Source organism: Balaenoptera physalus, assembly GCF_965194825.1.
Source record: "Balaenoptera physalus genome assembly, chromosome: 1".
Taxonomy (NCBI): domain Eukaryota; kingdom Metazoa; phylum Chordata; class Mammalia; order Artiodactyla; family Balaenopteridae; genus Balaenoptera; species Balaenoptera physalus.
Genome location: NC_138882.1, coordinates 100,248,873 through 100,269,336, shown reverse-complemented (window position 1 = coordinate 100,269,336; position 20,464 = coordinate 100,248,873). Strand labels below are relative to the sequence as shown.

The following is a 20,464-nucleotide window of genomic DNA, read 5'->3' as shown; positions in this document are numbered from 1 at the left end:
TGAGGAAGCTGACGCACAGAACTTCCCCAAGACGCTGCCGGGCGGATGCTGAGTGGCGGCTGTCCACGTGGCGCCGGGAAGAGGAAAAATGGCGGGGGCGGGGCCGGGCCGGCTTGGCGGGGGAGGGCCCGAGCAGGGGCGGGGCCACGGACCTGGCGGGGCCTGGGGCTGCGGAGAAGCGCGCCGGCGCTGGCGAGGTTTCGGTGGGGTTGCACCTGTTGCGTGACTCCCCCACAGTCCAGCTACCCGAGTCCGACCCGAATACCCAGAAAGTGTGGAGAGAAGCCCAGACGAGTTGCGGGTCCCGCTCTCTGGGGAGCACGTGGCCTGCCCGCCTCTGGAGTGCGGGGCTGGGGGTCGGGACGCCGGGGTCTACAAGGCCAGTGCAGCGGCGCAGGTCGGCAGGGGTCCGCCTCCCTACAGCCAGCAATTTTGAAAGACTGCCTTCTCCCATCTCAGTGCCAGGGCAGGGCCCTTGGAGTGACTTGCCGGGGTCTGGATCCCAGCCCTTCTCCCGTCCCTCGCGACCGGGCTTCCCGGCTTTGCAGACCCTGGAGAGCAGACTTCCCGGTACCCCTCAGGGCTCGGGCAGCATGGCCTCAGGTGAGTGTGTGCGCGTGCGAAGGAGGGCAGGGTCTCTGGGACAGAGAAGTGCAGTGTCCAGGGTGACAAGAGGGTGGGCACAGCCTGCAGACCTACGGAAGGCGGACAGCTCCTCCCGGGGAGCGCCCGGAGAGCAGAGCCTGAGTGTGGAAAGACAGAAGGAAAAGTCAGAAGCCGCTGGGGTCTCTTTCCCAGACCCCAGAGAAGCCCCTGCCTCCTGGCCTCCCTGCCTTCCTAGAGGGTAGCTTCTTTGGACAGTGGAATTTTCCCAAGACAGGCTCCTCCCTACTGGGCTGGGATTCTCAGTTCTACCCCATCCTCCCCGAGCTGGGCTACCCCTGGGGCTGGGGGGTCAGACGAGGACAAAAGGGGACTCTGCCCCAGAGGGGCTGGATTTTCATGGGATCCGCTGGCCCTGAGAGGAAAGTGTTCTGAGCTTGGGGGAGCTTGCGCTGGATCCCTCTATTACTATTTTTTTTCTCCTTGGCTGGCTGGACCAGTTAGCCTGGACTTTGACTCTTTTGCTCCAGAGCCCTGGCAAGGGGCAAGGGGCAAGGGGCAAGGGGCTCGGGGCTCCAGGCTCCTGAGGGCTTTGTGGAGTGCTGGGTCTGGCCCTTCTCCATCTTGTTTCCTCACTTCCACCCCCCAGGGGAAGTGAGGAAACAAGTGACACGACCATCCGTGTCACTCCAGGGACTGAGGAGAGGAAGGGAGGGGTAAAGGGGCAGGGATGGAGGCCCCCCCCTCCTGAGGTTGCCTAGACAACATCAGAAATCATGGCTAGGGCCTCTTCCGCCTGCGGGGCCTCTGCTTCCTGCATCAGTCACTCCCGCTGGGGGCGGGGCGGAGGAAGGGGTTGGATGTGGCAGGGCCAGGCCCAGCTGGTGCGGCTCACACTCCCCCCGCCGTCTCTGCGGCCGGAGCCATGGCATCCTATTCATCTGGCCCCGGCAAATCCAAGGCCAAATATCCCTTTAAGAAGCGGGCCAGCCTGCAGGCTTCCTCTGCAGTACCAGGTGAGTGTGTGCTTCCTGGCCTCAGGCTTGCTCTGCCCCTACCTCTCGCCCAGGCCACTGGTACCCTCAGGAGGGGGGCTTCTCCTGCACCTTCTCTGCAGTGGTGCCCCTTGTCCCCTTCCCAGGGACAGCTGGCTTGGGAGGTGGTGTGGGGAGGGAGGTGGGGTGGAGGGTGACAGGGTTCTGTGTCGGGGATGCTGTCCTCTGTAACGAGGAGTGGGCGTGGGTGTGGGTGCAGCAAGAGTGTATTTGTACACGTGTCAGCGTGTGGCTGTGCTAAGACTGTTTGCATGTGGAGTGTGTGTGAATGGAGTGGGGGATGTGTGGGACTGACTAGTTTGCAGACTGGCCACACTGCTGGTGGCTGTGCCTTTACCAGGCAGGCTCAGGCTGTCCTCTTGCAGTTAGTTACTCTTTCTAGGATCCTAGATCTTGAACCCCCTTACTGGGGGTCTGATGTTAGGGCACACTTATTGCCGCCCAGCATCCAGGGTCTAGGGGCTCAACTGTATCTATTGTTTGCAATTTGTTCATTCCTGATCTGTCTTGTGAGCTTCCTCAGAAGTATGGGGTGTCCTTGGGCTGGGCCCATGCGAGGGCTCAGGCTGGGGCCACTGCCAGCCTGCGTGTGCTCCTGCACCCTTTGGTTCGGCTCCCACTCCTGTAGGCATCTCTGCACCGTTTGGATCTGGCAGTGTGGTGCAGCTGTGCCCATCGCCCTGACGGCTCGGCTGCCTGGGTCCGTGCTTGCTGAGGGATAGCTACCTGCCGTCTGCTGCTCCCAGGCCTGTGGCTAAGGGAAGACCACCCCCACTTTGGTGACCAGGTCAAGCCAGTGCCCCCACCCCCGGAGCACCTGTCTGTACTTGTAGACTGATTTTGCTTATGCCTACCTCCTGGTTTTCTTATGCTACTGAAGATGCTGGCCTGAGTTCTGTATTGGCCTGAGGGTCTGTGTTCTCTGTGCCCAGGTCTGTGCCTCCAGAGGGTGTGTTCCCTGAGGCTAGATCTGTATACCTTGGGATGGTCACATGGTGGGAGCATCTGATTCTTGGGGGTCAAAGCCTTGGGTACCTCTCTGCCTGCCGGGGCAGCCTTGGCAGTGAGTGAGGGGCTCTGGTCAAGTGGGTAGACAGGTTGGCAAGAATCTTGGAGTTGGTGGGAATGGCTGGGGAGTAGCCCCCTCTGGCTTTTGACCACCCCTCCCCACGCCTTTGTGTGTGTGTGTGCCTTGTGGGTGTGGGTGTGGTGCTGTGGCACAGACCCTGGGAGAAGGGACCAGCAGGCAGCTGGGTTTTCTAGACCTGGCCTCAGGAAGTGTGGAGGTTATTGCCTGTCTGTCACCTCCAGTGAACCCTGGCAGCCCTGTGTGGTGGCTTGGCAGGCTGGTGGGATGGCTCTGCGTGCCAGAACCTGTCCTGGTCACCCCAGCATTTCTGTGGAGACCCTGGGTCACCCTGCTAGGAGAGGTGGTTGAGATTAGGGCCTTTGACTCAGTTCTGCTGACCCGATACACACCAGCCCTGGAGGTCCGTGGTCAGCCTCTCTGGAGGGGGTTAGAAGTGGAGAGGAGCCATGTAGGGTCAGGGTTCCTGGGGGAAGCAAGGGCCTTAGGCTTTGTCTTAACGCTCTGAGGGCAGAGCTGGTGTCCATCTTCCTTCCTCTTTCTGCTCTGCCCTCTTCCAAGTAAGAGACAGTGTTCCCACCCTGCCAATTCTGTTCTCTTCACACCCTCACTGCTCATTGCCTTGGCCTGCGCTGGGCCCAGAAGCTCCCCCCGCCCCCAGTGGGTGGGACTGCATGTGGGGAGTGTTTGGAGGGTCCCAGGAGTTCATAATCACAGATGATGGTACTTTCCAGAACACTTGCAGAGCCGTATCTCTGTGTACCTTATAGCAGCTGTGGCTAGGCAGGGCAGGACCCCTTATCACCCCATTATAGGCAGACTTGAAGCCTCCGGAAGGTAGAGACTTGCCAGTAATTGGGAACAGAGTCAGACTCAAGTCCTCCAAATTCTAGTCCCACTTCTGAACCTCTCCTCCTGGGCAGTCTGTCCCCAACGATAGGCTTGGACAGGGGCTGGAGGTCTAGGGGGCCATGACCCAGTCCCCTGGGCAACAGGGAAGCTCCGTAACTGGTCCCTTCCTGGACCGAGCCTCTACCCCAGCTGCCAGCCAGTTCCTCTCCCCAGCAGGGGCCCTGTCTCTCCCAAGAGACCCCGTAGTCAGGGGCCCAGAGGGCAGTGGTGAGCAAAACAAGGCCATTGGGCAGAGGAAGCTGGCCTGGGGCTGTTGGGTGTGGAGGTGAGGAGGGCTGCTGTCCCCTCCTGCTCTTTGGCTGGCCAGGCCCTACACACTATCCCCTAGGGCACTGCATTTTAAGGAGGCTTGTCCCTTCCCTGCCAGCCTGCCCTGCCCATATCGGCCTGCCCTGCTCCTCCCCCTTGGGGGCCCCACTTTGGGCTGGGCCCTGGCACTGTAGAGGTTAAGGGCCTGTTCAGTTTGGGGGTTTCTCTTATCTCCCAACTCTGATACTCCTTCCCTTGATTTCTTTACTCCCCTGAGCTTCCCCAGCCCCCTGCTTGCCGTCATCCCAGGGTCTCCCCTGCATGCAGCTGCACTTGGTACAGCCCGTGCCGGCCCCTGAGCTGTCCTGGGGGACTGGCTGCAGCTCCACTCAGCAAACAGGCGGGCAAGGGGCACAGGGCTGCTGGCCGGCGCTGCCTGACTGCAGGTAGGGCCCAGGCAGGCACCAGGGCGAGGGGGGGCTAGGTCCTGGATCTGGGGCAGGCACCCCCTCTTCTTTTTGTCCAGCCTTAGGACAGGACTCTGGGGTATTGGGAAGTGGGCCCAGAGACTTCAAGGCATGCTGCCTGGTAGAGCCTCGAGTCCATCCTGAGCCACAGTGGAGACGGAGAAGGAGGGTGCTGGAGGGGAGTACCCCCCACGGCTGACTGGGAGAGCTTCCTGCTGGGAGGGTGGGGCTGGGGAGCGCAGGGAGGGTCCTCTGGGGTGGGCTGGGAGCTCAGGCAGCCTCTCTAGACTATCAGCTTCAAGGCCTTTAGTGCCAGCCTCCTGTTGGAAGCTGAGGAATTCTTCCTTCCGTGGAGAGAGACTCTGGCTTCTGCTACTCCCTTCCCCAGGGCCTCCGGCCCAGATCCTGGGCCCTCTGAGTGGCGCAGACTGTTTGTGGCAGCTCCCTTTGGAGGGGCAGGCTGGGGCCAGGCCACATCTGGGCAGCCCTGGGGTCCTGGGGGAGAGGGCAGGCCTCCAGGGAGGAGGTAGGGTTCCTGCTGCCAACCAGGTCCTCCACTTCCTCTCTTCCTCTTCCCTTGAAGGCTGGTCCCCAGGTCAGAGCTGAGTGGCAGCTGTGGCTTCCCCAGGCTCTGTAGGTCTAGGGTATCAGCCGCAGACCCTGGCCCTTGAGAGGGGGATCTCCTGGTCCAGAGGCAGGTCTGATCCTGGACTGTCTGCCCTGGAAGCTGTGCACTTGGCATCGCTGGTGTGGCCTTAATGAGCGCCTGCAGAGAGAGAGAGAGGGAGGGAGTGTGTGTGTGTATGTGTGTGTGTGTGTGTGTGTGTGTGTGTGTGTGTGTACATGGACACGTGGGTGCCTGCCTATAGCAGGTACTCACATGGAGGTTCTCTCATGGCCTGATGGGGTGGCCCCTAGTCCAGGGTTCAGATTTTTCTTCCTGGGGTGAATGAATCCACTTATTCTAGGGGCAGACTCGTGGCCCCACCCATGAGCCTGGAATGGGTGAGGGGTCCCCGTGCCAGAATGCAGGTGAGGTCCACATGCGGGCTCACTCCTCAGCCTCTGAGGGGGGACTGGCCTCTCTCCGGGGCTGGCCTGGGGCAGGCAGGGGCCCAGGGCTTCCAGTGCACCCAGGCCCTGCCCTTCACCCTTTGACCCTGCATCACTGTCTCCACAGAGGCTCGGGGTGGGCTGGGGGCCCCTCCGCTGCAGTCTGCCCGATCCCTGCCAGGCCCTGCCCCCTGCCTCAAGCACTTCCCGCTCGACCTGCGCACGTCTATGGATGGCAAATGCAAGGAGATCGCCGAGGTATCGCCTGGCACCGCACCCTGTGTCCCCCCATCACTGCCGCCACGCCTAGTCTTTGCTCCCCTCACCCCTCCTCCACCTCACCTGTCCCTTTACTTCACGCTTGGCTGTGCCCTGATCCCCTAGCCTGTCCCAGGTACCCCCAGCTCCTGTGCCCTCACCCCATCCCCAGACCCTGATGGCTAGGCCACACTGACCCTTCCTTTCCTCCCACCAGGAGCTGTTCAGCCGCTCCCTGGCTGAGAGTGAGCTCCGTAGCGCCCCGTACGAGTTCCCGGAGGAGAGCCCCATTGAGCAGCTGGAGGAGCGGCGGCAGCGCCTGGAGCGGCAGATCAGCCAGGATGTCAAGTAAGCCCCCAGGTTCAGAGCCAGACAGGTCGCCTCAAGGGGCAAGCCATGGGGTGGGGGGCACAGCCAGGCAGCCATGGGGTGGGGGGCACAGCCAGGCGGCCATGGGGTCCCGGGGGGCACAGCCAGGCGGCCATGGGGTGGGGGGCACAGCCAGGCGGCCATGGGGTGGGGGGCACAGCCAGGCGGCCATGGGGTGGGGGGCACAGCCAGGCGGCCATGGGGTGGGGGGCACAGCCAGGCGGCCATGGGGTGAGGGGCACAGCCAGGCGGCCATGGGGTGGGGGGCACAGGAAGCGTGGGGTTGGGGGGAGGGACACAGGATAGTTTGCCCAGCATCCCTCTGTCTCCATCCGGACGCTTGCAGAGCCCCATCTCTCTTCTCTTCCAACCAGTCCTCCCTCTGGGGCCCCCTGGGGAGGCGGCACAGAGCAGTGGTGTGAAGTGGCTTTGGAGTCAGGCTGCTGGGTTCTGGTTCCGTCTTCTGCCCACAAGCGTGGCCTGGAACATGTTGCTTAACTTCTGGGTGTACTTCCTCATCTCTGATGTGGGGCAAGAGCAGCACCCACGGCATAGTGTTCTACATCCCTGTGAGGACCACAGGTGACACCACATGCATGGCACCTAGTACAGTGCAGGGACCTGGGAGCAAGGGCTTCATCAGCTGCCTGACCTCTCACTCCTCCCACCTCTAGGCTGGAGCCGGACATCCTGCTTCGGGCCAAGCAAGATTTCCTGAAGACAGACAGTGACTTGGACCTCCAGTGAGGAGGGCAGAGGGGTGCGGGGGATGCAGGCCTGGGGCCTATCCCACTGCTGTCTCCAGCCCCTCCCTCGTACCCTCCACTTGTAGGCTCTACAAGGAGCAGCGTGAGGGGCAGGGCGACCGGGGCCTGTGGGAGCGAGATGTGGTGCTGGAGCGGGAATTTCAGCGGGTCACCATCTCCGGGGAGGAGAAGTGTGGGGTGAGTGTCCCCATCCCCTGGATCCTGGTGGGCTTCCCGAGCCTGGGCAGGTGGGGGTAGAGGCCAGAGAGGGTGTTTCTCTTTCTTGAAGCTGGAGGGGCAGAGGGTCTGGCTGGAAGCTAGTTGCTATGCTGAGAGCAGAATGGTTTGAGAGTTTCTGGGGTCAAGGCCCAGGGAAGAGGTGAGAGTGAGCCGGGTCTGGGACTGGGACCAAGGAGAGTGATTCCATGTCCCCGTCTCCAGGTGCCATTCACAGACCTGCTGGACGCAGCCAAGAGCGTGGTGCGGGCACTCTTCATCCGGGAGAAGTACATGGCCCTGTCGCTGCAGAGCTTCTGCCCCACCACCCGCCGGTACCTGCAGCAGCTGGCCGAGAAGCCCCTGGAGACACGGACTTATGAGCAGGGCCCGGACACCCCTGTGTCCGCTGGTGGGACCCCCCATCCCTGTCCTACTCCAAGTGCCCTGGTATCCCAGGCTCCCTGAGCTTGGTGCCTGGGAACCTCAACCTGCCTGCTTCTTCCCACACCGGAGTTCATTCCAGCCTCTTGGCATGCAGGGGTGGAGGCAGGGGCAGGAGCTGTCCTGCTGGGGCTTCTGGGCCAGGCAGTGGGTGGCCTGGAAGAGGCCTGGCCCTGACTCCACCCTTCTCACCCCTGCAGATGCCCCAGTGCACCCCCCTGCGCTGGAGCAGCACCCGTATGAGCACTGTGAGCCAAGCACCATGCCTGGGGACCTGGGCTTGGGTCTGCGCGTGGTGCAGGGTGTGGTTCATGTCTACACCCGCAGGGAACCCGATGAGCAGTAAGAGGGGCGTGGGGCATGATGGGGGGAAGCTGTGGCGGGCTGCATCGGCTCGGGAGGGCCCACAGGGCCTGGCTTGCTCTCCTCACTCAAGCTCTCCCTACACACCAGCTGCTCAGAGGTGGAGCTGCCGTACCCTGACCTGCAGGAATTTGTGGCAGATGTCAATGTGCTGATGGCTCTGATTATCAATGGCCCCATGTGAGTCTGTGCCTGTCCCAGACACTCGGCTCCCCTCCCAGCCCAGATTCTTCCAGCCCCAGCCCTGCCCCAGACACTTGTCACCCAGTCTCCCACCCCTTCAGTCACTGAGTCCTAGATTTTCCCGTCATCTGCTGCCCCCTTGGCAGCCTCAGGCCTGCACCTTCCTGCTTCCTCCCTCTGCTCTGCCACCCAGGCCCTCCCAGGTGCTTCCTTGCGGGTCTGAGCCCCTGCCTGCTTCTCCTTCTGCCCAGAAAGTCATTCTGTTACCGTCGGCTGCAGTACCTGAGCTCCAAGTTCCAGATGCACGTGCTGCTCAACGAGATGAAGGAGCTGGCCGCTCAGAAGAAGGTGCCACACCGAGATTTCTACAACATCCGCAAGGTGGGCCCTCACCCCCAAGCCGGACCCTGCACCTCTGCCCAGCCTCCCCCTCCAGGGCCTGGGTCCCCACCCAGCATCCAGTTTGAAGAGTCCTCTGCCATCCTACCGCCCAGGCTCCGGACTCTCCTGGCCTCCCATGGACTCAGCAGTCCCCGTTCCCCCCCAGGTGGACACACACATCCATGCCTCGTCCTGCATGAACCAGAAGCATCTGCTGCGCTTCATCAAACGGGCGATGAAGCGGCACCTGGAGGAGATTGTGCACGTGGAGCAGGGTCGCGAGCAGACGCTGCGGGAGGTCTTCGAGAGCATGAATCTCACTGCCTACGACCTGAGTGTGGACACGCTCGATGTGCACGCGGTCCGTCCCAGTGGTACAGGGGCTGAGGGGCTGGACCAGTGTGCGGGCCAAGGGTCAGGGGTGACTTGGGCCTGCCCTCCTCCCCCAGGACAGGAACACCTTCCATCGCTTTGACAAGTTCAATGCCAAATATAACCCTATTGGGGAGTCTGTCCTCCGAGAGATCTTCATCAAGACCGACAACAGGGTTTCTGGGAAGTACTTTGCTCACATCATCAAGGTAGGGAGGAGGGGCTGCCAGGGCCCACGTACAGGGAGGGGCAGCGTCGGCCTGGGGCAGCCCTCCCTGACTGGGTAGCTGGGGGCTTGCATGGGTGGGTGGGGAGGGTGAGTGAGAGGCATGAAGGGGTCTGACTGAGCACACCTGGTGGGCGCGAAGACAGGGACGGGTGAGAAGCCTGAGGGTGACAGTTGCCTCGCACGTCCCAGGAGGTGATGTCGGACCTGGAGGAGAGCAAATACCAGAACGCGGAGCTGCGGCTCTCCATTTACGGGCGCTCAAGGGACGAGTGGGACAAGCTGGCACGCTGGGCCGTCATGCACCGCGTACACTCCCCCAACGTGCGCTGGCTCGTGCAGGTGCCCCGCCTCTTGTGAGTGTGCCTTGGAGTGGGAGGGAATGTGGGGGGCAGAGGTCAAGAGGCCAGGGCCTCCTCCTGCCCTCCTGGGATGGCCGACCCTCCCCTATCCCAGCCGAGCCCTCGGAACAGGAGGGACTCCCTGGTCCACTCACGGTCTGTCACGCCCGGCCCACCCAACATGGCTCAAAAGGGCTTCTGTGATTCTGCCCTGACCTACACATACCTGTGTGCATTCGTCTCGCCTGCAGTGACGTGTACCGTACCAAGGGCCAGCTGGCCAACTTCCAGGAGATGCTGGAGAACATCTTCCTGCCGTTGTTCGAGGCCACCATCCACCCTGCCAGCCACCCGGAGCTGCACCTCTTCTTGGAGCATGTGAGGGCGTGGCCCAGGGCTTGGTATGGGGGGAACACTGCCTCAGGCCCGGCTGCGGCTCTGGACCTGACCCCAGTGTCCTGTGCCAGGTGGACGGCTTTGACAGCGTGGATGATGAGTCCAAGCCTGAGAACCACATCTTCAACCTGGAGAGCCCCCTCCCCGAGGCTTGGGTGGAGGAGGACAACCCACCGTATGCCTACTACTTGTACTACACCTTCGTCAACATGGCCATGCTGAACCACCTGCGCAGGTGCCTGCCCCTGGGCTCCGCTGGTGCCGTGTCTCTGCCTGCCCTGCCGGCTCTCAGCCAGCAGGCCTTACTCTGGGCCTGCCGTGGGCTGGGGCCACCACATCTCTGACCCACCTCTTGGCCCCAGTCTTAGATCGGATGGGTTCTCTGCCCCCGGGACTCTGTGGCTCAGCCCTCGCAGCCAAGAATCTACCCCTGCCCCCTGGTCCTAGGCCCACAAAGTCACTGGGTGGGGGGGGGCTCAGGAGCCCAGGCGAGCCAGGCTTGGGACCCGACGCTGTCTTCACGCCCCCCAGGCAGAGGGGCTTCCACACGTTTGTGCTGAGGCCGCACTGTGGGGAGGCCGGGCCCATCCACCATCTGGTGTCGGCCTTCATGCTGGCTGAGAACATCTCGCATGGGCTGCTTCTGCGCAAGGTCAGGCTCTGCACCCCAGCCTCCCCTCCCAGTGGTTCCCCTCCTCCCAGCCCTTCAAGCCTCTTCAGCAACTGGTCCTCCTCCCCAGCTTGGACCCCAGCCTCCACACTGAGGCCCCAACTTGGAGTCTGGCTGTAACCGACCCTCTGCAACTCAGGCCCAGCCTGGACTGCCCCCTGTCCCCCACTGTGACCTGTAACCCCCAGAACCAGGTGTCCTCCCCAGCCTGGAGGCCACCTGACATGCCTGCCCTCCCTGTTGCCTGCCCAGGCCCCGGTCCTGCAGTACCTGTATTACTTGGCCCAGATTGGCATCGCCATGTCCCCGCTCAGCAACAACAGCCTCTTCCTCAGCTACCACCGGAACCCACTACCTGAGTACCTGTCCCGCGGCCTCATGGTCTCACTGTCCACCGACGATCCCCTGCAGTTCCACTTCACCAAGGTCAGCACACGGCGGGCAGCCCGGTAGGCGGGTGTCCTGGGACACGAAGGCCACCAGGACAGGGCAGGTCTCGGGGCTGGTGCTGCCCTCTGCTGGTGGAGTGCAGCATGCCTCGTGGCAAGTCCGTGGGAGGGGCGGGTGGCAGGCCCTGTCCACCTGCCTGAGGAAACCTGGCTTGTGCAGGAGCCACTGATGGAGGAGTACAGCATCGCCACCCAGGTGTGGAAGCTCAGCTCCTGCGACATGTGCGAGCTGGCACGCAACAGTGTGCTCATGAGTGGCTTCTCCCACAAGGTACTGCGCCCCCTTGGCATCCCCTCTCCTCCCCTGCTCTGCATTTTGGGAAGGTCCTGGGGGTCCTGGCCCCTCAGAGCTGGCTGCAGCCCTGCCCATTATCCTGCCCCTTCAGGTGAAGAGCCACTGGCTGGGACCCAACTATACCAAGGAGGGCCCCGAGGGCAATGACATCCGCCGCACCAATGTGCCGGACATCCGTGTGGGCTACCGCCATGAGACCCTGTGCCAGGAGCTGGCGCTCATCACGCAGGCCGTGCAGAGCGAGATGCTGGAGACCATCCCGGAGGAGGCGGGCATCACCATGAGCCCAGGGCCTCAGTGAGCCTGGCCCACACAGTGCCCCCGCGTCTCGGCACCTTGACCACGTTCTGTCCTCAGACCCCTCCCACCCTGTTGTGGTCTCTGCATGTGTCTGTTCTTCTTTGTTCTGTCCTGCATGTCTCTACCTGTATCTGTGCCACCCAGGGAAAATGGTGCCCAGGAGCCGCTTTACCCTTGTCTTGGCTCAGGTGGTACCCGATGGCCCAGGTTTGAGGTCTGCCCTACTGGTGGACCTGTCCCAGGATCCTCTGAAGGCTGGCTGTCCTGCGGGCATCTGAGTGTCCACAGAGCCAGGGATGGTTGTGGCGGTCTGGCCCCTCTGGCCCTTGGGGTCCTGGCTTGGGCAAATTTGAGCTTTGGCTGGGGCTGGAGTTTGGGCCTCCGTCTTGCTTATGTGGCTGAGGGGCAGTCAGGTGTGGCCTGTACACGTGTGTTGTGGGCACGGGCTGCCAGGGATCTGCAGCAGGTAGAATTGGCTGAGTCACAGCCCTGGCTGCCTGGGCTCAGGCCCCGGAGGTGCTGGACCACCACCTCCGCCAAGTCACTGCCCAACAGCTTTCACCGTCCTTCCTCTGGTCCATGTGCTCCCCTGGTGTCAGCTTCCTGTGCCTCTGTGGGAGGGGGCAGCTGCCCTGTGCTGTGTCTGGGGCCATTGCAGCGGGAGGGTCCTGGATCTGCCACCAGCCCTGAGGTAGTATCCCTACTATGGTCCCCAGAGTTTTGACCAGACCTGGATCCCACCTGGTCCCCTGTGTTGTGTTCTGGACCGAGGCCTTTGCTATGAAGTGCAGTGTTTCATACAATCCCATCTTTCCTAGTGCATGACAAATAAAGATTATTTAAGTAATGAGGCAGGTGGGGTCTCTGTTGGGAGAGGGAGAGCCGTGGTGGACGGTGGCTGAGGTCGGGTCCAGGAGCACTGTGGATGGAGATACAGCAAATTCTGAGGGGAGTGACTGGGCTTGACTGAGTGTGTTTATGCATGTGGAAACTGACAAAGGAAGCGGGATGGGAGGAGAGGCCCACTGGGGACCTGTCTGCTGCCCCTAGGCCCTTGTCCAGCCCGCCCCCTCTGAAACAGACACTTGACCCCAGGTCTCGGGCACATCTCTGTCACATCAGTTTGGGGAGTAGCATCCCCTTTCCACCTTCTACTTCCTCCTCACTTCCAGCCTCTTAGGACACCCTAGTAGATGTGGGAATGTGAGATTACAAGCAAGCCTGAGGCCAGTGGTTCTGAAACTCTGGGGACATCAGGCCCTTCTGGGGAGCTTGTTTAAAATGCTGTTTCCAGGTCCTACCCTCTGAGATTCTGATTCAGTAGGTGGGAGGCGTAGCACAGAAATCTGCAAGCTCCCGGCAGATTCTCTTGCAAAGGGTTGGAGCAAGTGTGTTCCTTCTGAATCCAGACCTAACCAGCTTGGCTTCAGTCCCATGTTTAATGCATGATTTTTGGAGCACCTCCTTGGGCACAGAGGTTGCTGGACTCTGTTGCCCGTGTAAGGAGGAGAGTGGAATGTGCCCTGTGCTGTGCAGGGTCTTGGGTTGGCGATGGAGAAGCTGTTTGCTGCTGCTGCTGCTGCTGAGTGGGGAGAAAGACGGCTGGTCGCCTCAGACACAATTAGCCCTAGAACAGTGTGAGCCTGCCTAACTGAGGGCCTGAAGAGGGAGCAGGAGGCTGGCTTCCTCCCCACTCCTGGTCAGCCCACTCTGCTCCAGCCCCGCCTCTCTTCCTGCATCTGCATCTTGCCTAGCGCCTCTGGGCAGAAGCTCCCCTGATGCCACTGCCTCCTGAGGGCTACTAGCCAGGCTCACTCCTGGCCAAGACCCAGGGTCCTTCTGTCTTCAGAAGGCATCTCTAGCCAATTTGTTCTAGCCTTTTACACAACGTAGAGCAGAACGTTAGAGCTGGATGCTGAGCAAGAGATTGTACAAGTCTGGCTGGTTTCTGGTTGGGGAAACAGGCCCAGGAGATGCAACTGGCTGGTGGCGGAATCTGGGCTGGAGCCAGGGGAGCTCGGGGTCCAGGGCTCCCCACCTCACGCTGGGCCTGCATCTGCCCAAGGGAGGATGCTTTAACAGGCTGAAGGGAACTTACTTTTCAAGGAGGTGAATGTATTTAATAGTAAAAACATGTTGTGTCTTCATCTGTAAGACAAGGAAGGAGGATTAGAAGATCTTTCTAGAAGGCAAGAATTACCTGTCTCATTTGCTAGCACTTAGGACAGCCAAGACTCTGTATTTTCTCATTGAACTTGTCATATAATAGAATCCTTTATTCCATTTTCTCGTCCCTTGCACATTCTTCTCAGTGTTCTGAGGCCTAGCTGTAAGAGTATTACCAATTTAAAAAGTTTCTTAACAACCTCCCACTATTTTTTTTTAAAACAACTTGCTTCTAGATATTTTGTCTCTCAGAAATTTCTCTTTTAAACATTTATTGAGAGCAAATAATTTTAAAACAGACCTTAGTACTTTTTCCTAACTGAAAAGAGTAATTTTCATTGAAAAAGTTTGGAAAATATAGAAAAAATGGGAAGAGGAAAAAAGCCCATTCATAATCTACCAGTTTCAACAAATATTTGATCAACTTCTGTCTGAGATACATTTATATGTTTAAAATATATTTTATATATTTACATATTCCTTTCAGTTCTTTTTAAAAAGGCATTTTAAGTTGAGATCATACATGTATAATTTTGTATTTTAAAAATGTATTTTTAATGTCCTTCCACATTTCATTAATATTTTTACATTCTTTATAAATTTTAATCACTGTACACTGCCCCATGATGAGCCTCACCATAATGGCTCTTCTTTGTTAAGAATAACCATGGCCTAATGTCGTGGCTACCAGTGTTTGCTTTGGCTCCAGACTACTGGGGTTTGAATTTTGGCTTCATTGCTTATTGGCTGTGTGACCTTGGGCAAGTTACTTCCCCTCTCTGTGCCTCCAGGTCCTCACCAATTTCACAGGGATAATAATAGCACTTTTCTCATGGGTTGATTTTGGATTCACTGAGTCTCGATATAAAGCACTAAGTGCTCAATAACTATTAAATATATTATCTTTGCATATAGGGCTTTACAGATTATTCCTAATCTAGATGACCATGAATAAAATGACCAGGTCCAAGATATCTATCTTATTGCTTCTTGATAGAATGAATCAAAGTGTGTCAACTGAAGTTAAAGTCCTTTCCCCGCCTTCTGTCTCACCCACTCCAGTGCAGTCCTTCTACCTCCTTCCCTTTCTTGGAATTATGTCATGCCCCTCCTCGTGGCCTGCTTGGGAGGTGTGTGTGGAAGTCTTTGTGAAGAGGCTGCATCTTCCCTCCTCTACCTCCTTCCTCTATGGTCGGGATTCAGGGCTTCTGCCTCTTGCATGGAGAAGGGAGTAGAGTGGATGGCAGAGGGAATTCAAAAAACTGGTCTACTCTGAAGGGCCCCAGACAGAGTGCAATAAAACAGGCAAATCAACTTGTCTCAGCCAGTCTGCTTTGAATGGGCCCGGCCCTGAGTGACGTCTATACTGGGGTACTGTCCCTTGTCAGTCACAAAACACTGTGGCTGGGCGGGCTGTGCCAGGCCACATCACACCCTGCCCTGCTCTGCTTCACCTCCTGGTGCCCCATCCTGGGGGACTTGAGGGGAGCAGGGGGGCAGTTGGCTGTGCCCCCAGATGGAAGGGGCTGGTAAGGCTTGGTTAGGATGACAGTGATCCTAATTTCCAAACCTTACATGAGAACATTCTCCCCATCAAAGCATTGCCTCATTCGTAAATGTATGTATATGGAACTCCAATAAAGATTTAAGCATTAAATCGCATTTAATCCAACATTTGGCAAATCATTTTGTTTTCAAAATGAGAATAAAATTACCCAAATAAGGATGCCCTGGACCATCCGGGGTCAGGTGCTCTTGCAGCTGGACCTGCAGGGGCAGGCTGCATGTCTGGAGGTGGAGAGGAGCCAAGTGTCCTGGCTTCGTGAGCAATCCCGTCCTATCTAGGGGCCAGGGCGGACTTCTAAAGGCCCAGGAAACGCTGGAGACTTGAAAGAAAAACTTTGGGGGCTGAAAAATATGAAAAAGTGTGAAAATTACTAAATGTTTAACTAAATGCCTTCAGAAAGTAACATGTCAACTTTAATATTTGTTAAGTTTGGTATCCATACAAATGTCACTATATTTGAAAACAATTTGTAGGTTGGATTTTTGTCATGAGTTCCAGAATATGCAGGAATGATTGAAGAGAAATCATAGCCAGTAGTAAATTGAAAGAGTTACTCAGAGTCTAGTAATTTCAAAAGCAAATTCATAAAAACCCTTTTACATTTCAAGCAGAGTTATATTTAATGAGGAATGTGGGTGCAGTTTTAATGTTTGTGGCGATGAGGGTGAGGCGTCCGAGGATCAGATGCAGGGTCTGGAAAGGGCTGAAAGCACCCTGCCCTGCAGTCCTGCTCTGGGCGGGGATCAGCTCAGCTCTGGTCTAGCCTGGCCCCTTTGCCCTCCTGCCTCCCTAATGAGTCTGGGCAGCTGCAGGGCACCTATTACTGCCACAGGCATCTTCTCCAGGTCTGTGCAGGACCATGTGTGCCTGAAGTTTGTCTCCATTTTGCAGATGAGAAACTGACTTGGATTTGAAACCTGAGTGTTCCACTTATTAGCTGGGCAAGTCCCCCCTCCTCCCTGACTTTCTGGGTTTGGGGGTGACAACCCATTCTCAGCCTGTGTTTTCCACGTGGGGTAAATACCTCCCGGGCACCCGGCACTGGGCTGAGCGCTTAACAAGTGTGAGTGCATTTCGTGTGCCTAAGGACTCTGCATGCTAGCTCTCATCATGATGCTCTGCCTTAGAGAGAAAATTGAGGGTCAGGGAGGTTAAGCAACTTATCCAAGATGACCCCACTGGCAAATGGAAGAGCTGGGATTTGAAGCTAGAACTGTCTAGCTACAAAGTCCTTGTTCCTCCCACTCTGTGATGGTCCCTGGTGGGGGGCGGGCTGTGAGTGCTGCATGTCTGGTGGGGTGGGTCTCTGTAGAATTGGGTGCTCAGGGAAGGGACAGTGCCTGGCTCTGGTGAGCAGATGGACCAGCATAGGTAAGGCTGGAGGCACAAAGGCCGTGGAGGAGGCTCCTGGAGCATCCCAGGTGCGAGTGGGAGTGGAGAGGAGCTTTTGTGGGGAGGCAGTTAAGACCAGTGGTGAAGAAAGGGGTGGCAAATAAAAGAGAAAGGGGTGGCAGAACTGGCCTCAGTGGCTGGCACAGCTTGATAAAAGACTGAGTATGTGAATGCCCTGAGGCAGGTGTGTACTCCAGTTGGCCACAAGCCCCATCCCTCCCTGATGCCTTTCACCTGGCCCAATCCACACACTGCCATGGAGGTATCTGACTTTGTGATCCCTGGGTTAAAATCACTGTTTCGCGGTACAGCTCTTTCACTTTATTAGCTGTGATCTTGGGCAAATTGTATGAACTCTGAGCTTCAGTTCTCTTATCTATAAGATGGAGACACCAAGGTCTCCCGCACTGGCTGTTGTGGACATTAAGTACCGTATATAAAGCTCTTAGCAGAGTGATCAGCACACAGAAAACCCTTGGTGCTCATGTGAAACTTATGAAACCTTAATGCCCCTTTTGCTTCCTGTCTCTATCTCTCCATCCACCCCTCCTTCTCCCCAGCAGACCATGGAGTCCGATTCCTGCTGCTGCTTTTTGCTCACATCCCAGAGTCAGCAAAGACATTTACTGGGCGAGAGGCACGTGCTGGGGCAGAGGTGGGGGGAGGAGAGCAGCAGAGAGGAGACCCCTTGGCTGTACTCACTGAGGGCCTCGGTGGGTGAGCATCTTAGCAGAGGTCGAGATGGAGATGGTATTCAAAAGCTGTGGAGGCAACCCTGCAGGCCTGATCCTCTGTCTGTCACGGTGTCCGGAGATCACCAGTGCACAGGACCCGACTCCCTCTGACCGAGGTCACAGGAGACATGCAAGTCTCACAGCAGAACAGGCAAGTTACTCACCAACTTACGAGAGGGAATCAAAACACCAAGCAGAGTATTTTCTCAAAAGTCAATCAGCAGTGGCTTGGTGAGTGGTGAGATGCAGCAAGGGTTTTGAACAGCCTCTGTTGGCCCTGCGACTCCTTCTCCTCTGCATCCATGTGTCCCTGAGCAGAGCCATTCTAACTCATAGAGTGCCTTTGTGTATTTAGAAAAAGGTGCTCCTTCTCTGAGGAGACGGGCCTCACGCTGGGGAGCACAGCTTGGTGAGCAGAGAATAGGCTGGCTTTTGGTCCCTGATCACCCAGGGGCTCTTGTCAGTGGATACCCTGTTGGATGTAGGTAGCAGACTGGCCCTGGGGCCCCTGGGCACCTGCAGCCTGAGGGTGTGTGTGCAGCCACGTTGTCACTGATGCCACTGGCTCTCGCATCTGCACTTGAAGGATGTCACCCAGCCAGGTCTGGGTATTCCTGGCAGCATCCTACATGAGCTTATGAGTCAGATGAAGCTGCACTCACCTCTGGTCCATCCCTGTCCTGTAGCTGAATAAGGCTCAGTGCCCACAGAGCTGCCCGGGTGCCTCAGTGCTGCTGTCAGGGTGCACATGTTCATGCCATGGTGTCCCTAGGACAGTCTGCCTGGGGCGCTGGAGACCCCACTGTGAAGAATCGGGCGCATGGCTCTCTCCCGCCCCCTCTGCCACATCCCGTCCCTGTGCATCAGAGGCCTTGCACGGCTGCTTGAACACCTGGGTCACGCGCAAACCCAGGGCTGGTGTTCACCCGTGTATCACCCTTGTGGGAGGATAGGAAAAGGTGGCCCCTTTGGGCAGTCGTGGCCGTGACAGCTCACAGAACTGATGGCATTTTTGGGTAGAGAAAAGGGTGCTCCCCCCACCCCCACACCCCAGGTAATCACAGGCAACCATGCCAGGGCGAGTTCCTTGGTGAGCAGAGGGTAGACTGGATTTCAGCTTCCACTCGCCCAGCCGCAACCCGGGACTGGCAGCCCTATGCAGTTTCCAACATGTCCACACGGTGGCGGTACTGAGATCCTGGTGAGAACCCCACGGGCTTCTGCCCGCAGCTCCTGGCTCTGAGGCTGGGCTGGGGCGCCCTCTCCAGGCATCCATGCCACTGACTCATGCAGTGGGCACCTGTGGGGCCCCGCCCGACTAGCCCAGTAGGCAGACTGGCTCACGTACGAATCCTCCCAGTGAGACGTGGCTCAGGCTAAGCCAGGAGTTCCCCGGGAGGAGAGCTGCCCAGGGGCCAGCTGACGTGGACACCCTTTGTCCTGGACAAGGGTTCTAATCCTTTTTTTCTTTTTTAAAGTTTTTTTTTTTTTTTTTTTTTTTTTTTATGGGGACCGTTTTTAAAGTCTTTATTGAATTTGTTACAGTATTCCTTCTGTTTAATGTTTTGGTTATTTGGCCGCAAGTCATGTGGGACCTTAGCTCCCCAATCAGGGATCAAACCCGCACCCCCTGCATTGGAAGGCGAAGTCCCAACCACTGGACAGCCAGGGAAGTCCCAGGATTCTAATCCTTTTGCTATGCTGTTCTAGACCCCGCTCTACCCCTTTCTCTCGTTACCACATTCCTCTTTCAGCTCTGTGGGCCACATGTGGTTAGGCCCCCTCTCCTTTTACATTCAGCAGATCCTGACTCGGTTTCCTGGCTGCCCCTGCTCCTCATCTGGAACGCCTCTTAGTTTTAGGACGATTTCTGCAGGAGTTCATGTTACCTCCTCTGAGTGGATTCTCCCGTAACCTTCACAGCTTGAGGAAGGCCTATTTGTCCCTGCCATGTACAAGCTTCACCCCAGTCCTAGTTGAGGAGACAAGGTTCCTTGCTAAGAGTGCTGGCAGAGGTCCATTTGGGCTGTGGTGGTCAGCGGCGAGGAAGCTCTGGGCTCCAAGGAGGAGGTGGGGTTTGATCGGGCTCGGCAAGGATGGAGAGAACCTTCATGGAGGAGGGGGAGGGAGGAAGACATCCTGGGGCTGGTTGGGGGCATCTCCCCCTCATCCTCTGGTGTGGGGTCAGTGTCCTGAAGGCCACAGGGGCAGTGCCTCGCTGGGGTGGGACCTGGAGGAGTCTCCTTGCCTCTTGGAGACGGACTGAGTCAGCTGGCGTGGGAGGCTTGTTCAGTACTTTGCTCCCCATGGGTGCCCAGCATATAGCTCTGGCAGGGAGTTTGGGGGCCTGAATTCATCCATCAAGGATAATGATAACAATCGCTAACATTTATTAAGCACTTTCCATATGCCACGCACTGTTTTAGGAACTTTACGTGTATGACCTAATTTATCTTCAAATCGGCCGTATGAAATAGGCACTATTATTGCTGCCATTTACAGAGGAAAAAGGCACAGAGCAGTTAAGTGACATTCCCAGGGTCACACAGATAGGAAGTGGTGGACCCAGGATGCCAACCCAGGAGGTCTGGCTCCAGAGGCAGTGCTCTACCTGTTGTGCCCCACTGCCTTCTTCCTTTGGGTTCTGTGAATGAGGTGGCCAAGGAGCCCATTATGGCTAGGCAGGGTGGAGGCTGGTCCCACAGACTGTAAGGGAAGGCTGGCCTCACCAGCCCGTCTCAATGAATTTCCACATGTAGGATGTGGTTACAGCCCTACCCTCTGGGATGGCAGCCTGGGCCTTGCCCTGTCTCTGTGACCCAAAGTTAGAATCAACTCTTTGTCCCCATTTTCTGTCTCATACCTGCCAAGCCAAAGCGCCACCCCTTGGACTCCCTGTGAATGTCCCACCTACACCTATATACCTCTTCCGGCCCTTAGGGTCTTCCTTTGATCTCCTTACTGCCTTCTGGCTCCTGAGCAGAATTATTTTTCTCCTTGGAACTACTTACCACTTACATGGCTATGACATATATAGTCCTAAACGCAACCCTTATCCAAGACCGGAGAAAACAGAATGCCTTCTACCTGCTCCTACCCTGAGTCAAAGAGAAGTTACTATCATCACTTACCTCAAAACTGGGGTCAGGAAAGGATGGCCTTTTCAATAA

General features: G+C 57.6%; 1 protein-coding gene across 4 annotated transcripts; it reads left to right on the top strand.

Moving 5' to 3' along the window:
• The first annotated feature begins 30 nt into the window (after positions 1–30).
• AMPD2 (adenosine monophosphate deaminase 2) lies at positions 31–12,286 on the top strand. 4 transcript variants are annotated; one of them, XM_082431861.1, is made up of 18 exons: positions 153–603; positions 5,554–5,684; positions 5,902–6,032; positions 6,728–6,796; positions 6,886–6,997; positions 7,241–7,427; positions 7,660–7,801; positions 7,913–8,002; positions 8,257–8,386; positions 8,553–8,747; positions 8,836–8,967; positions 9,177–9,340; positions 9,577–9,703; positions 9,793–9,956; positions 10,253–10,373; positions 10,644–10,817; positions 11,001–11,111; positions 11,227–12,286. In XM_082431861.1, exons 1-18 carry the CDS (start codon positions 594–596, stop codon positions 11,434–11,436), a joined length of 2,400 nt encoding a protein of 799 aa, XP_082287987.1. In that variant the 5' UTR covers positions 153–593; the 3' UTR covers positions 11,437–12,286. The 4 variants fall into 4 exon arrangements, with proteins under 4 accessions (XP_082287985.1, XP_082287987.1, XP_082287988.1 ...); XM_082431860.1 differs by lacking the exon at positions 153–603 and adding an exon at positions 1,157–1,619; XM_082431859.1 differs by lacking the exon at positions 5,554–5,684 and having other exon boundaries at positions 31–603.
• Positions 12,287–20,464: the final 8,178 nt, after the last annotated feature.

What these genes read in the sequence shown, in the direction of transcription:
- AMPD2 (XM_082431859.1), top strand. Translation starts at nt 46, where the DNA reads ATGCTGAGTGGCGGCTGTCCACGTGGCGCCGGGAAGAGGAAAAATGGC. An exon ending in ACACGCTCGATGTGCACGCG is followed by an intron (nt 8,748 to 8,835) that starts GTCCGTCCCAGT and finishes CTCCTCCCCCAG; the next exon opens with GACAGGAACACCTTCCATCG. An exon ending in ATGGGCTGCTTCTGCGCAAG is followed by an intron (nt 10,374 to 10,643) that starts GTCAGGCTCTGC and finishes TTGCCTGCCCAG; the next exon opens with GCCCCGGTCCTGCAGTACCT.